We start from the raw sequence: 17665 nt of genomic DNA, 5'->3' as shown, positions 1-17665 counted from the left end.
AACGTTTTATGGACTTATATGTACACCAGCACTTGTCAGGGATTGGGTGTAGAAAACAGGGGTATGTGGATGTGTCTCCAGCCTTATTTTAGACTTTATTTTGTAGATTATTGATCGCTTTTAAGCAAGCGATAAATCAGGACCTCTCTGGAAATTTCGCTGTCATGTATAGTCACCACCACTAGAGGGAGCCCTTGTTTTTTGTGGACATGGCAGCAGCGTGTGTTTCACGTGTTTATGGCGTTCAACTGCTCCAATAAAAGGTGTTTTTTTTATTAATTAAACGCATCAATCAAGTGCAAAATAATTTTTACACGGTTTGCTAAGTCTTTGCTTTTTTGTACTGTAAAATAAGCGTCTAAGTACAAGAATGAAGAATGTATTTTGAAAACTAATGTATTCTAAATTCCTAAAACATTAAAACCCTGCAGTACAAAAATAACAAATACTAAAATAAGTACTAAAAATAAGTACTGCTCCATTTCTTCAACTCTTCTAGGTACACTATATCGCTCGTCTGCCTTCACACGCATATGAACTTGTGTGACGTCCCATTCTTAATCCATAGTGTTTAATATGCTGTTGACCCACCCTTTGCAGCTATAACAGCTTCAACTCTTCTGAGAAGGCTTTCCACAAGGTTTAGGAGTGTGTTTACGGGAAATTTTAACCATTTGTGAGGTCAGACACTGCTGTTGGACGAGAAGGCCTGGCTCACAGTCTCCGCTCTAATTCATCCCAAAGGTGTTCTATCAGGTTGAGGTCAGGACTCTGTGCAGGCCAGTCAAATTCTTCCACACCAAACTGGCTCATCCACGTCTTTATGGAGCTTGTGCTTTGTGCACTGGTGTGCAGTCATGTTGGAACAGGAAAGGGCCATCCCCAAACTGTTCCCACAAAGTTGGGAGCATGAAATTGTCCAAAATCTCTTGGTGTGCTAAAGCATTAAGAGTTCCTTTCACTGGAACTAAGGGGCCGAGCCCGACTCCTGAAAAACGACCCCACACCATAATCCCCCCTCCACCACACTTTACACTCGGCACAATGCAGTCAGACAGGTACCGTTCTCCTGGCAACCGCCAAACCCAGACTCATCCATCGGATCTCCAGACGGAGAGGCGTGATTTGTCACTCCAGAGAACACGTCTCCACTGCTCTAGAGTCCAGTGTTGGTGTGCTTTACACCACTGCATCCGACGCTTTGCATTGCGCTTGGTGATGTAAGGCTTGGATGCAGCTGCTCGACCATGGAAACCCGTTCCATGAAGCTCTACACACTGTTCCTGAGCTAATCTGAAGGTCACATGAAGTTTGTAGGTCTGTAGCGATCGACTCTGCAGAAAGTTGGTGACCTCTGTGCACTATGTTCCTCAGCATCCGCTGCCCCGCCCTGTCATTTTACGTGGTAACACTTGGTGGCTGAGTCGCTGTCGTTCCCGATCGCTTCCTTTTTGTTATAATAGCACTGACGGTCGACTGTGGAATATTTAGTAGTGAGGAAATTTCACGACTGGACTTGTTGCACAGGTGGCATCACGGTACCATGCTGGAATTCACTGAGCTCCTGAGAGCGACTCGTTCTTTCACTAATGTGTGTAGAAGCAGTCTGCATGCCGAGGTGCTCGGTTTTATACACCTGTAGCCATGGAAGTGATTGGAACACCTGAATTCAATGATGTGGATGGGTGAGTGAATACTTTTGACAGGGGAGAACAAAAACATCACCACTAATATCAGATGTAGGAGGATGTCAGTGTTTCAGAACTGACTTAAAAGCAGTTCCACATCTGTAGAGGAACAGACAAAAACAGAGCAGTTCAGAAGCAGCCATTATTAATGTTTTTAGCTGACCAGACACCGTTGACTCTTAATAATAAAACAGATCCCTGACCTCACACACTTCTGTTCTGCAGGATCACAGCACATCTCTGCAGGGTTTAATTCTAACAGTTGTTCTGCCATGTCCCTCGTGTCCTGTGCGCAATTGCAAAATCATAATCTGCAAAACAGTCCTTATATGAACGTATTTACACATATCAAACATTCATTATATGCTTTTTTGCTTAAAGTACAAAAATATTAGATGGTGCAGATAAATTATATCATTAAAACGTATCTTTAAACAAAGCACAGTTAGAAAAAAAAATTGCTATTATTTTATGACTAACTTTAACTTTAAATATTAATATTCCCTTTCTATTCTGCTAATTCTTTCTCCAGCCGTGGATTGAACATTGTGGGGTACCAAATCTATCTGGGGGGTTTCTGTCATTCTAAAACATTCCTACCAAATCAATATCTCAATAAAGCTAATGAGTGGAATACGTTTACTTGGAACTTTACATTGGTATATTAAGGGGCATTTGAGCATAGCTTGAGAATGCAATAAAAACAAGAATCAGTTCTCTTGATCCCTTATTTAACTGACTAACAAACAACTTTTAATGTTTTGGCTGAACAACTTGACTGTATTTTGTAAAAATAATGGCAAAATAATGTTTTTAAACCTTCCACAATAAGCAGGTGAGTTGGTAACAGATGAGGAATCATGATTGGTTATATAATCAGATCGAAAGGACACTAATCAATGTATGAATGCAAAAAATGTAGGTCTAATGTACATCATATTGTAGATCATATGTGATATTTCAGTGCCAGAAGTGCAAGGCCAAAAATCCTTGTTTAACCTGTGTGACCATCATGCTTCTGTAATCAACGTAACCACATGGGCACAGAAGTATTTTTTTAAAGCAAGAATGGATAAAAAATCCACCGTAAACTTGCAACAATCCTCAGTTCCCAAACAATTGAACAGTGTAAATAATAGAAAAGGTGGTATAACACCGTTAACACCACTGGACTACACACTGGATCTATTTTTTATTATCATCAAGTTATCATTATGTTAATTATTATTATTATTATTATTATTATTATTGCTATTATTACTATTAATATTATTATTATTACTACTATAAAGATTATTATTGCTATTATTATTATTATTATTATTATTATTATTGTTGTTATTATTACTACTATAAAGACTATTATTGCTATTATTATTATTCATACCGTTATTCCCATTCTTATGCTAATTATTATTATTATTACTATTATTATTATTATTATTACTATTAATATTACTATTATTATTATTAATACCTAGTTATTCCCATTCTTATGCTAATTTTTATTTTATTATTATTATTATTATTATTATTACTATTTATACCCAGCTATTCCCTTTTTTATGCTTATTATTATTATAATTATTATTCATACCTAGTTATTCCCCCTTTTTATGCTTATTATTATTATTGTCATTGTTCATATTATTATTGTTTATTATTATGTATATTTTACTATTTATATAGACCTAATACCATATATGTAAAAAGCTATAGTTATCATTTATATATTTACCATAGATTTACTATTACTACTATTTGCATTTATGGTAGATGATAACTGCATTTCGATGCCTTGTAACTTTACTGAGCAAAAACAATAAATTAAATTCTATCTATCTGTCTGTCTGTCCATCCATCCATCCATCCATCCATCCATCCATCTATCTATCTATATTCGGTAACACAGATGTAGACATGTCCCTATCCAAACTTTTAAGTGTGTTGTATGCATCAACGTATTTGTTTATATTTACAAAATACAACAAGTGAAACAGCTCAGGCTATTGCGTACTTAACTTACTTAACGTGCTCAACTACGTCAAGAACAGCATCCGGCAAGCCTGGTACATGGACCAGATCTGCATTGGTGACCCCTAAATATACAGAATCAGCTGAATGGATGTACATTTTGTTCACCTTTTTGCTCATTTGAATCACATTTGTGAAACGTGAAAGGGTTTGTGTCTGAACCAAGTCTGGGCGAAACAATGGTTGTCCAGTCGCTGAAGAAAAGAGTTCAGAGTGGCTTGTTTATGATAGATAAACTCTCACTAATACCTGCAAAGATAGCAATCAGTCTTCTTTATAACACCCTTATCAGTATCATACATTCTGAGGCATGAATAGACGTAATTGTCGACCATTTATTTCAGCGTCTGCAGGCCATCATCATCACTTCAACAGCTATGATGGGTCTAAAAATAGAAAGCGCTACGTGCCCTCCACCAGGCTCCGGCCGACCCAAACCCCGAGGAGGCATCTTTTTGACTTCCGCACTTTATATACAACATAAAAAAACACATGGCAGCCGAGTATGTCTCTGTAATTACGTGTTCTTGTCCAGTTCTCCTGGGACTCTCTGAGAAAGAGAGCGAAGTAAATAATGATGTGTGTATACAGCGCAAGCTGGACAAAAACACGTGCAGATTTACTTTGTGTGTGTGTGTGTGTGTGTGTGTGTGTGTTTAATAAAGGACCACCCAATAACCCACAATTAATTCATGCACTTTTATTTTGCATGATGATCCTTAAAATGTAGTTTGGAATGAATACATGGTTTGTAAATTACTAGAAAGTTGTCGCTGGTACTCTTGCCATGTACCTCAAGTGAACTGTGAGAGCAGTGGAGTCCTCTGGGAGGAAAATGAGCAGGAAGGCATTACAGGCTAATCTGATGCTGTTTCCTGTACCACCCAGTGAAAGACAAGGTTCTAACTATAAATGTAAATTCTAACCATAATTGCAATTCTTTACTATTATTTTTATTATTGTTGTTATTTATTCATTTATTCATTGTCTGTTTTACCAGCGCTTCATCCTATTCATGGTTGCGATGGGTCTGATTCACTGGGCGAAAGGTAGGAAACACCCCAGACAGGTTGCCAGTCCTTCAGAGGGAAAACACACACACACACACACACACACACACACAATCAGGGCAATTTCAGTATCTCTTGTACTGTCGAGGAAAACTGGAGCACCTAGAAGAAGCCCACACAGACACGTGGAGAACATGCACACAGAACTCCACACAGAAAGGACCCAGACCGCTCCATCTGGGAATCGAACCCAGGACCTTCTTGCTGTGAGTTAACAGTGCTACCCACTAAGGCACCATGTCACCTATTATTATTATTATTATTATTATTATAATTATTATTAATTTATGTCTTTTACTCAAGATACTGATTCATGTTCCACCTAGAAAGCAATCAATCCAAACCAGCACATTAACGCTGGCATATAGGTTTGACAGGTACCTCCAACACCTTTCCACTGTCACATCCCATCAAACTACTCTGACAAGAGCTTAAACATTGCTTTACAAGCACCCAGACTAATTGAACAGCGATTAAAACAATGCCACAAAGCAGAAGGGTTCAGAATTGTTTTATCACATGGGTTAAAATTGACAAAAACCAAGTGACTATAATACCTGCCAAAGGTGGTTTATATAAGTACTACATAAGAAGTGCTATCGCCTTAGAGCAAGAATTGCCTGTATGTTCTCCTCGTATCTGCATAGGTTTCCTCCCACAAGTACAAAGACATGCAGTCAGGTTAACAGGAGCTAGAAGAAACTGCACGGTGAATGTGTGTGAATGTCCAGGGTGTTTCCTGCCTCTCCCCCAATGAATCTGACGCACTGCAACCCTGACCAGCATAAAGCAATGATAAAACAAAGAATGAATAAATAAATTAATACACAAGTAAGATACACACTTCAGAATTGTCAACATTGGATGTTGACAATAACATTAAAACCACCTCCTTGTTTCTACACTCACTGTCCATTTTATCAGCTCCACTTACCATATAGAAGCACTTTGTAGTTCTACAATTACTGACTGTAGTCCATCTGTTTCTCTACATACTTTGTTAGCCCCCTTTCATGCTGTTTTTTAATGGTCAGGACCCCCACAGGACCACCACAGATCAGGTATTATTTAGGTGGTGGATGATTCTCAGCACTGCAGTGACACTGACATGGTGGTGGTGTGTTAGTGTGTGTTGTGCTGGTATGAGTGGATCAGACACAGCAGCGCTGCTGGAGTTTATAAACACCTCACTGTCACTGCTGGACTGAGAATCGTCCACCAACCAAAAACATCCAGCCAACAGCGCCCCGTGGGCAGCGTCCTGTGACCACTGATGAAGGTCTAGAAGATGAGCGACTCAAACAGCAGCAATAGATGAGCGATCGTCTCTGACTTTACATCTACAAGGTGGAACGACTAGGTAGGAGTGTCTAATAGAGTGGACAGTGAGTGGACACGGTGTCTGATCCGCTCATACCAGCACAACACACACTAACACACCACCACCATGTCAGTGTCACTGCAGTGCTGAGAATCATCCACCACCTAAATAATACCTGCTCTGTGGTGGTCCTGTGGGGGTCCTGACCATTAGAACTACAAAGTGCTTCTATATGGTAAGTGGAGCTGATAAAATGGACAGTGAGTGTAGAAACAAGGAGGTGGTTTTAATGTTATGGCTGATCAGTGTTAAGAAATGAATCTTATCTTATTATATATATTTTTGAATTCTTATCCAGTATTCAGGAGCTTCTTCTTTTTATCCACGTTTGAATATTTGTCATCTGCTGATTTTAAAAACAGCAGTTCCACAATAAATATTGTGTTTTGTAATCGCCTAAATAGATGCACATGGACTCCAGACCAAACAATGCCATGTGTTTGGAATAAAAGTGCTGTTATTTAGGCTGGGCACCCATGGGACGTGTGCTACGTGCAGCTTCGAGCCTTCTTCTGTCGCCACCGAGTACACAAGAAGCACAGGCCCTAGGAACACTGAGATGAGCAAGATAACGCATTAAAAACAACAGATCTGCAGACGGCAGAGAGCTGGGGGGAGAGAATGAGCTGATCGTGTCCCTGAGTGACTCACGTCTGAATTTAATGTTAAATAATTAATTCAAAATAGAAATCAGCGCAGAATTCTCCCATATGGAAATGTAATATATGACATATATGCCCCTATATTCATAATGTTTTTCCCACATATGTTACCTGTAAGGTGATATATTATTTTAACATACATGTATCCTCTGGATATGTAGATGTACGTTTATAACATATATTAAATAACCAAACGTCAGTTAATGTCAAGCAATTCTGATGTATCATTTTTAAATAAAGGCCTTTATTTAAAAGTGATACATCAGAATTGCTTGATATTAACTAGGTGACATCTACAGATGGTGCACTATCATTATGAAGTGGAATTGTTTTGTGGAAACTAGAGAATTCTTTTTAAATAACAGTCTAGAGTTAAAGTAATGGAAATTTGACAATATAAAGGCCTTTATTTAAAAATTATACATCAGAATTGTTTGATATTAACTGAGTGACATATACAGATGGTGTTCTATCATTATGAAGTGGAATTGTTGTGTGGAAAGTAGATTTCTTTAAATAACAATAAAAATTAAAGAGCTAAGATTAAATTTTAGCTGACTTTAAGTTTAAAGTAAAATCATAATGTCAAGCTTGAAATTGTGTCCCAAATAAATTAACTGATATATTTACATATTTTTTAATTGATACATTTATATATTTTTATATTTTTAACTTTTAACTGTATCAGTTTATATATATATATATATATATATATATATATATATATATATATATATATATATATATATATATATATATATATATATATATATATATATATATATATATATATATATATATATATATATAAACTGATACATTCATATTTTTTTGTGATATTTTTATATATATTTTAACTGATAAATTCATATTTTTTAAGTGCTATTTATATGTATATTTTTAACTGATATATTTTTAACTGACATATTTATATATTTTTAACTGATATATTTATATATTTTTAACTGATATATTTATAACTGATATAGTTATGTATTTTTAACTGATATATTTATATATTTTTAACTGATATATTTATATATTTTTAACTGATATATTTTTAACTGATATATTTATATATTTTTAACTGATATATTTACAACTGATGTAGTCACGTTCAGGTCGTCAGTGACTTTATTTTATCAGTGTTACCCGATGCTATTACCGTACTGTTTGTTAGAAATCTCATCGTTAATATAAAACGGTTGTTTGAAAGTCCTCTTCTCTCCATAAAAACTGGCGCGAAGACGTCCCTCTGGAGCGCATGCGCAGAAGTTTCCTCATTCCCACTGTTGCTCACCCAAATCTGTTTTTTTCATTGGACTTGAAATGTTGAGTGAACACAGTTGTACTCGTTTACTGAACCTAACACTTTAAGTTGAAGAGTAAAACTACTACAGCTGACGGCACAACACATTTTTTGTTTTTGGACCAACTATTTCCATAATTCATGTTGTGCCAACATTTATTTTTACATTCTCAGAACATAACCAAACAAGGATTTTTTACAGTGTGGGAGGAAACCGGAGCACCCGGAGGAAACCCACGCAGACACTGGGAGAACGTGCAAACTCAGCACAGAAAGGATCTGGACCGCCCCACCTGGGGATCGAACCCAGGACCTTCATGCTGTGAGGCGACAGTAGTACCATGTACAAAAAGTAAATGTTAGGTCAATGTAATCACAAGGTTGGCAAGCCACTGTTGGACCCCTGAGCAAGACCTTTAACCCTCAACTGCTTGAATTGCATTCAGTCATATTTGTAATCTGCTTTGAATCAGATAGTCTGCTAAACAACACTTCTCCAGGACCCTTTTACTGTATGGGTATACAATTACTGACTGCAGACCATCTGTTTCTCCGTACACCGAAAACCAAAAACAGTACAGGACCAAGTGATGAGCAAATCCACGTTCTCCAGGTCATATCATTGTTAATCCATTGTACAAGCATTAAAATACTTTATTTCTTATCCAGTTCATCTGATCAATTACAATGAAACTGATGAAATAACCTAGAAAACAGTTGGTTTAGGCTGTTATGCTGTTTCTCTGAATCTCTGATATTGGCTGTAATGATGCGTGACAGTAACTGTCAGTTCTTGTTCCTGTAACGAACCTAAATGAGATCCAGACTCTGGATTAAGATCTCGTTCTGAATGAGACTGTCGGTCTGGTTCTAGGCCACGTAAGGAAACAAACCCCGGGCACAGACTGACCTTCTGTTTACTGGCCAGTAATAACAAACAACAGCGTGAGGACATGAGAACGAGACGACACAGGGACATATTTGGGACGGAACACCCGTGAAGACGGCACTGTTTTTCTTTTGTGTGTGTGTGTGTGTGTGTGTGCTCTTTTTTTTACTGATCAACATAAACAGTCTGGATTCTTTTGGCTGATTCTATGAAAAGGACAGTGGATGTGCTTTTGTGAGAGCTTAATGAAGCGTACGCTAACTGCACTCACGTTTTCGAAGCGACAGCCATTAGCGTGCAGACATTAGGATGTTATCAAACGCAGATTCAGGTCACTGATTCTTCACTATGAACAGTAGGTGTAATTAAAACGTGCAAGGGCTTTTTTGGCTGATGACTGATGAAGTATTAACATGCATAATAATGTTGGTAGAACCACTGAAGACATGCAATTAAAAAGGGGTAATCAGTAATAATAATAATAATGCAAATTATACACAAATTAAAACCCTGCTTACTTTTATAGGCCTTTATAAGGAAAAGAGGTCACATGGCACTCGGTTTCCAACTTTGAGTACCAAGTTAACTGGCATTACCAGAAGCACATTCATGGGACTCTAGCCCTGTCAAAGCACTTTTTCTCCCATCGAATATAAACAGAATTCATCAATTTAGTGTTTGTTTATTTATTAGGATTTTAACGTCATGTTTTACATTTTGGTTACATTCATGACAGGAACGGTAGTTACTCATTACACAAGATCAGTTCACAAGTTTAAACACACTCATGGACAAATTCGTATCTCCAACTCACCTCACCTGCACGTCTTTGGACTGTGGGTGGAAACCCAAACAGACACGGGGAGAACATGCAAACTCCACACAGAAAGGACCCGGACCGTACCGCCTGGGTATCGAACTCAGGACCTCCTTGCTGTGAGGCGACAGTGCTACCCGGCGAGCCACCGTGCCGCCCATCTTCATTCATTGTTTTGTAAATAGAAATACATTTACAATCTGATGTCTGCAACACACTCCAAAAAAGTTGGGACAGGGCATAGAATATTAAAGTCACAGTGTTTGTAAAATACTCCACAATAAGCATGTGAGTGAAAAAGATTCTGCATTATACAAAATGTCCCAAATTCTCTGAAAATAGGGTTTGTACATCCACCAAGAGCACACAGTTTGTCCTCATGTGTTCCTCTAAGAATAGATTGTTTCTGATTTAAAAGCTGCTGTGTGTTTTTATTTAAATATAAAAACCTCCTTAATAAGAACAGATTTAATGTTTGATTACCAGGAAAATCGTTCTCTCTGTTCCTGGAATAGCAGCTGAGAAGCAGACTGAAATTGTTTTTCAAATTGACTCCTCTGCCTAGACTTGATTGTGCAAACCTTAATTTATATCTTTATTAGTTTTATATTGTTCTTTTTTTTTAACTTACAATAACGTGATGTGCTTGCCAGAAATGGATGTTACAGCTAAAAATTATTCACTTATACAGTCAGTAGATGATCATATTGCAAAAATAACAAGCCAATATTCTGCATCAATCATAACTGTAATTATATTGAAAAATTGTCTTTGTATATATTGTACTGTTGTTTTTTTAATCTGCACTGTGTATATTGTGTTGGTTGCACTTGTGTTCAGTGTTACACCCTGTTCCTGGACCTGGAGGAACCTTGTTTTGTTTAATTGTGTACTTGTATACAACTTAAATGACAAGATAGTCTCTAGAATCTTGAATTTTGAATAATTTATTTCTGTAGCTGCAGTGTTAGGCAAGCTATAACTTAATATTAATTATTTAATGTTTCAAAGAGAGACGTCGGTCATCTCAGTAGAATTAACAGTATTTCTAAATGAATCAGACACACTCGTGTAACAAAAGTATTTGGTATGTGTTTGGTAAAAAAATAGCATTGCACGTAGGTACCAAATCCCTATTTTAACTGTGAAGCAGGCTGGAGAGAGCATTATGAACTAGGTCTGCTTTGATATTTTAGGGTCTGGAGAGGCTACAATCAGTAATAAATCAATAACTGAAACTTTAATATGATCTTTTACAGGAGAAAGTTAGGATAGCCTAACAAATGTTAGATGATTAAACCAATGACAATTCAAATAAAATTGTGTCCTCAGATGACTACTTCAGAGTAATATCAATTGAGATACTGATCAGAAGCTACAGGAAACTATACTGCTGCTAAAAGAGGCTCTACCAGATGTTATCATGTTTTTTAGCTTAAGCTTTTAACTTGTGATTTCTGATCCCTGAGTAGAAACAAACAACCTCCTCAACTAAAAATCCCTACAAGATGGTGCACTCAGACCTGTTAAGCATACAATGCCATATCACCATAGTTGCTTATACTGATCTGTACATTCTAATCACTGCCAATTCTCCTATTAAAAATTCCTTTCTGCTTATTTAACCTCCTTGGTTGGATCTTTTCACCTGCAAGTAGCAGAGTCCAACAGAGAACAAACTCCCGAATAGCCCACCATTAGTGCAGGCACCTCGACCAGACAGGAAAGGTCACACTTGTACCTTAGTCGACCCCCTCCCCTGAGGAACAGCCAGGACAACAGCACAGCCTGTGATTCGTACTTGAGAGTTTAAGATATGAGTGGTGGTGGGCTAATGCATTGCAAAATGTGCTTTTTATTACAAACTGCATGAGGATCCGACTATGTGTTAAACCTTTTCTTAAGGATTTCTTTAGAATACAGACGAATGCTGCACCTAGACAATTCAATGCAGTTGTTTAGTTGTATAAAAAATATTAAAAAATGGGAACTAAAGGGATAATGAGGCAGTTAAAGGTACTTTATAATGGTGGCCAACAAAATAATAAAAAAATAGAAACTAATGTTACCACAGCGACTGAAGATGACAGAGTGAGCATGTAGGCAGCGTCGTGTGATGAGAGGAGTGTGTTTAGCGACACGTACTTTCATTTCATTAGTCATTTCATCCTTTCTTTACTGTCGTAATTCACACCTTCATCTACACTAATATTACTCCAAACCCACTGACTAATCGCCACAGGTATGACGTGTATAACGCAGTGCATAGTGGGGCTGGAGCCCAGGGGTCAGGATCTTCTGTCTGTGTGTGAAAATAAAAGTGCCATAAAATTGTCATGGTCATTTTGTGAAACCGGTTAGCTGGTTAAGTGGGTGCAGCACAACAGCTGGGGTCATGGAGACAGGTTTGATCCTCAGTTGTAGTCACTGCCTGTTGTGTTGTTTCAGAAATTCTCCCAATTTGTGTAGTGTAGATGTGTAGTGGTTTCCTCTCATTTCTTCTAAAACTGTGTAATAGGTAGAATGGCTACTATTGATTAAATCTAGGTGGAATGTTGCCCTTTGAATGATTGTTGCCTTGTCTAGGATGTGTTAATAAACTGTGCCCACCAGAATGGCGAACCAGAATGGAAAAGGTGGGCTCCTGTTTATCTAATGAACCCTTTAGTTCTTGCTTCTTAGTACTTTGTTGGAGGTAGAACGCCCAGTTGAAAATCATTGTTGTGGCATCATCACAACAGAGAGTAGAGTAGCAAATGGTTCTTCTTAGGGCTGCCACTAACGACAATTTTTCTATCGATTAATCTATAGACTGTTTTATCGATTAATCGATTAATCTAACGATTAATTTTTCTTCAAAAAATGTCATTCAGAATTTCATTTAAGCTTCTTTTATTTTAACAACAAACTGTACGGCATAGTAATACAGCACAGAACTAAATGTAAACAGGGTTTATGTCCATATTATCAAGTTCTCAAGTGCTCCATATTAAACAGAGTGCAGCACGGGTTTATGGTGTTCCGTACACAAAGTGCTTCAACTTATAGCAGAAATAAAATACAGGTCGGCACGTCTCATTAACTCCAACGTACAGTAACGACAGAATGAGCCCAGATTCTAACCTCCACATTCACTCAACACTTACTTCACATTCTAATCCATGTAAACAACGTGGTAAAATCACAAGCCCAACGGAGCAAGCGCACGGCGTGTGTGAATGTGCCCTAACTGAACTCGCTAAGAAATACGGTATTCCAAGATCTCCACGATTAAGAAGCGTAATGAAACAATACAGACGTGCAGCACGGCGCCGGTGCTGCTGTGGTACCATCAAAGCTTTACACAGTGAACAAACCAGCTTTTAGTTTTGTGCCAGTTTTAAATATCGCCAAACTTTTGATGATTTGGGTCGTGGAAAACTTTGAGCTTTTCTTTGAAAGCTCTACAATCGTCCTCTGACGGCTGCAGACGGCATTTTTTAAGACTGCGCTTAATGCCGCCAACCAGTGGCCGGACCAAATACGACTGAGGTCCTGCACACAGCGAGTAGAGCTGAGGGAATCATATGAACGCTTATATGAATGGAGACGTTGTAGAAATTAAAAAGGATCATTTATAAACATAGTTTTAAAAACGATGCTTCGACTTAAAATATTGACGTGGATGCTAAAAATGTGTCTAGGTCGACCAATCGCGGCAGCCCTAGTTCTTCTATTATATTGCTATAAATAAAATTTTTTGGCATCCCTCAAGTGTGATTTTCTCAGCAACAGGTTTTTTTGGAGGATGGCAAACACCACAAAGGCAGTAAGATGAGCCAAGTATTAAACTCTGTGACTACAGAAGTGTGGAGTTCCATTCCAGTTACTTGGCACATCTTGGGTAGGTGGAAGCAAACTACCCAGGAGTACCCAGAGAAAGCCAACACATATACAGGGAGAACAAGCCAAACTTCACACTACTAGATACCCCACTATAAATGATAAATAAACAGTTTTATTTACTGTGTTACATTCAAATGAATCAAGGAAACAAGATATGTTTTAATGTTTTATTTCACTTATAAATTTTGTCCATTTATTAACACTCAATGTTTATATTAGATTGTTATTTTCTATAATCGATGGTACATTGCATCTGGGCTACAAGTCAGTGCACAGAAGTAGACAAGACAGCAACAGTACATGCGATAAAACTGGACAGTGTACAACAAGTAATTTTACCCTGTTTTTCTCATAAAACTAGTCGTTCTAAACATCTTAGAGCAACTCACATCTTCACATTTTCTTCTGATGTACCTACTGATCAGCAGGTATTCCAGGTCACCCGGTCTGCTTCAGTCCTTAATCAGAAACGTACTGGCTGTACCAGGGCTTCCTGCTAAGATACATCTAAAGAAGACATCAGGGTCTCCTGACATACCTCCTAGGACCTTCACGCTGGCCATCAACTTACAAAAACTCAACCTGACACCTACGCCTGCTCCTGTTTGTCTCAGATCAGATCAAGGGTTTTCAGATCACGAAAACAGTGTCATCTTTGGCCACAGGTCATGCGGACTACGCAGACGGACTTTCGCTCATAACCTAACCTATCATCAGGTCTTTATCCCCGCTTCTTGCTGAAGACAGCCGACACGCTCCTCACGATGCTCTTAATACCGGCCGCTCCCTTCTTGATGCCCCTGGCCTCCTTGATGAGGTCAAGCAGGCCGTGGAAAACGAGCAGCACGCCGTGGTACGTCTCGGCCGCCGAGATCTCGAAGAAGCCGCAGTCCGCCGAGAGCGCCAGGAGTCGCCCCTCGTCGCTGGAGACGACGCGCCGATGCAGCAGGTCCCGCTTGTTGCCCACCAACACCATGGGCACGGGGGAGACGGAGGCCGAAGAGGTCAGCTTCTGGATGAGCGCTACCTGCTGCCGGACCACCTCAAAGCTGGAGCGGTCGCAGATGCTGTACACGAGCACGATGCCGTCGGCCCATCGAAGCTGCTTTTCGCTCACGGACTCTGTGCTCTCGCAGTTCTGAGAAGATATTGAGAAAAAAAAGGGTTTTTATTTATGTTTCAAAGAGATATAAAAAGTAAACAAGAACTATAACATATCACAGCAACTACAATGACGTCTGTGTCTCACCTGTGGATACAGAGAGTCCCAGATGTTGAAGGAGATCTCACGGCCGTCGATTTTGTCAATGTGGCTGTAGATTGATTCTGTAAAACAAGGTAAAATTAAAATATATTCTTGTTTATAGGCTTTAACTGCAAATAAATATCAGTATGGGAAAAAAACTACTTACCAATGTCACCATATTCACCAATGAATCTTCTGGTGACGAAGCGCACCGTGAGCGCTGTGGAACACAAACAAATATGATTAATTTAATACAAATATACAAACTGAAAATATGCAATCTAATGCAACAGTTTGGACACCAGTGCTTTGATTCCATGTCTGATTGATTATCCATTGAAAAAGAAAGTCAACACATGTTCTGATGGTAACCTTCTGCACATTTTAATGCACGATTACTGTTTATTTGCTGTTCTTTGTTGTATTTCTGTTCCTAACAAGTTGATTTCCTTGAAGGGATCAATACAGCCTGATCTTATAGTAAGTTATGGTGAATAAAAAAACTAATTTAAATCAAACTGTGGCACATTTAACATTTAATCAAGTCTATTCTTCTACGAGGTGCAATATTTTGCTCACTGTAGATGACTTAGCTTGATTTTATTTGGTATTTTCCGAGTGATGTCCAAACCCATTCATAAGCCCGACTGTATAGTGTATTTAGAGACAAATGAGTTAATGCTCACCTGATTTCCCGACGTTTTCCGCTCCAAGTAAGAGCACGTTCGCTTCCACTTTATGCTGGTTGCCCTCCATGGCCTTGCTGCACTGCTGTGAGCTTGATTTAACTTCTACGACCATGTTGTGACACGATAAGATCACTAAACAACACTCAGTGGCGGGTACGAGTCAGACTCAGAATGAACCTTCTGTGCTGCTGAGCACCGTTTATAAATGCACCGCGTTCGACGTGGGCGAAGCTAATGAAATGGGCGGGAAGATTTCCCGCTCTCGGACTTGGATGGCAGAAGAACGGAACTGAGCTCCTTCACTAAAACCTCTGCCATCTTTTATTCGTTATTTAAAGCGCAAATCACACTTCCCCTCACACACATTCTTCATTTCTTTCCTTTCCTTCTTTCTAAAAGTATTTATGAGCAAAAAATAACCTTGACTGACATCACTGTGTCTGTATTACTGAGGGAACGAATTTAACTCACGTAAATCAATATGGCAGCATAATCTGTGAGGTGTTTTGTTTACTGATTAAAAAGGCAGTGCGAGAAATAGTTTTCAAGGCTGTAGCCATTCATTAAGAACTGGCGTGCCCAAATCTACTAAGGAAGAGGGAAGAGGGAAGAGGGAAGAGGGAACGACCATCTCTGAACCGGCGAGGGGGCCTGAGAGTACATCTCTCACCATCTTACAACACTGTAATAGGAGCTATACCCCAATCATGTGTGAAAGGCACACATGACCATTGTAATTAATCACCGGTTCCATTGTTGCGCATGGCTGCATATAAGGTTGGGGGTATCCACCACCAGCTCAGACTGAAGAAGTCACTTGGATTGAGTGACGAAACGTATCTCTACAACAAACTTGTGTCCAGATGAACTGATTCAACTTTGTGGATTTGTGTACCTGGATTATTGAGCATGCATCAACAGATAAGGAAAGGGGGGTTGTTGCCAATCTAAAACGTTCCTACCATGTCAACAACTAATGTGAACACCGACGTATCCTAACATTAGCCAAAAGCGGCACGGTGGCTCAGTGGGTAGCACCGTCGCCTCACAGCAAGAAGGGGTTCGATCCCCAGGTGGGCTGGTCCGAGTCCTTTCTGTGTGGAATTTGCATGTTCTCCATGTCTCTGCGTAGGTTTCCTCGCACAGTCCAAAGACCTGCAGTCAGGTGGACTGGAGATACAATGACTGTGTTTGACATTAAACTGATGAACCTTGTGTAATGAGTAACTACACTACACTACGCTGTAGCCTAGTGGTTAAGGTACTGGACTAGTAAGCAGAAGGTTGCCGGTTAAGGCCCTTGAGCAAGGCTTTTAGCTCTCAATTGCTTGGACTGTATACTGTAAATCGCTTTGGATAAAAGCGTCTGCTAAACGCCAAAATGTAAATGTAAACTAAATGTAAAACATGACGTCAAAATCCTAATAAACAAACATACATTAGCCAAAATGAATGGGTGGAATATGGTTATAATTTTTACAGAATACTGAGGGGGGCAATATATATTGTGATTATGGTCTTGGTTCACTTCCCTCTCTGCATAGATACATACACTGACGTAACTGGGCAAGTTTTGTAAATTTTTCCTCATAAATGGTTTAAGCTGCTGGTGGTTGATTTACATTTTCGGAGTTTAGCAGACACCCTTATCCAGTGTGACTTACAAAAGTGATTCCACAGTAGACATTTTCCTACTCTAGTTTAAGTTTGTTTGTTTATTAGGATTGTAACGTCATGTTTTACACTTTGGTTACATTCATGACAGGACAGGTAGTTACTCATTACACAAGATTCATCAGTTCACAAGGTTATATCAAACAGTCATGGACAATTTAGTATCTCCAGTTTACCTCACTTGCACGTCTTTGGACTGTCAGAGAAAACCCACGTGGACACAGGGAGAACATGCAAACTCCACACAAAGGACCCAGACCGCACCTGGGGATCGAACCCAGGACTTTCTTACTGTGAGGCGAGTGTTAGTACCCACTTAAC

The 17665-nt window shown here is 38.9% G+C and overlaps 1 protein-coding gene across 1 annotated transcript; it reads right to left on the bottom strand.

The window, feature by feature from the left end:
* Nucleotides 1–13915: 13915 nt before the first annotated feature.
* zgc:171704 (Ras-related and estrogen-regulated growth inhibitor-like protein) lies at nt 13916–15771 on the bottom strand. Its single transcript, XM_062991697.1, has 4 exons — nt 15668–15771; nt 15148–15201; nt 14985–15061; nt 13916–14873 (listed from the first exon to the last, which is right to left on the bottom strand). The coding sequence occupies exons 1-4, from the start codon at nt 15735–15737 to the stop codon at nt 14457–14459; spliced, it is 618 nt and encodes a 205-aa protein (XP_062847767.1). The 5' UTR covers nt 15738–15771; the 3' UTR covers nt 13916–14456.
* Between the last annotated feature and the right edge of the window lie 1894 nt (nt 15772–17665).

Source organism: Trichomycterus rosablanca, chromosome 3, assembly GCF_030014385.1.
Source record: "Trichomycterus rosablanca isolate fTriRos1 chromosome 3, fTriRos1.hap1, whole genome shotgun sequence".
Taxonomy (NCBI): Eukaryota; Metazoa; Chordata; class Actinopteri; order Siluriformes; family Trichomycteridae; genus Trichomycterus; species Trichomycterus rosablanca.
This window is presented reverse-complemented; position numbering and strand designations above follow the sequence as displayed.

What these genes read in the sequence shown, in the direction of transcription:
- zgc:171704 (XM_062991697.1), bottom strand. Translation starts at nt 15,737, where the DNA reads ATGGAGGGCAACCAGCATAAAGTGGAAGCGAACGTGCTCTTACTTGGA. An exon ending in GGAAAACGTCGGGAAATCAG is followed by an intron (nt 15,202 to 15,667) that starts GTGAGCATTAAC and finishes TGTGTTCCACAG; the next exon opens with CGCTCACGGTGCGCTTCGTC. An exon ending in GGGACTCTCTGTATCCACAG is followed by an intron (nt 14,874 to 14,984) that starts GTGAGACACAGA and finishes ATATCTTCTCAG; the next exon opens with AACTGCGAGAGCACAGAGTC.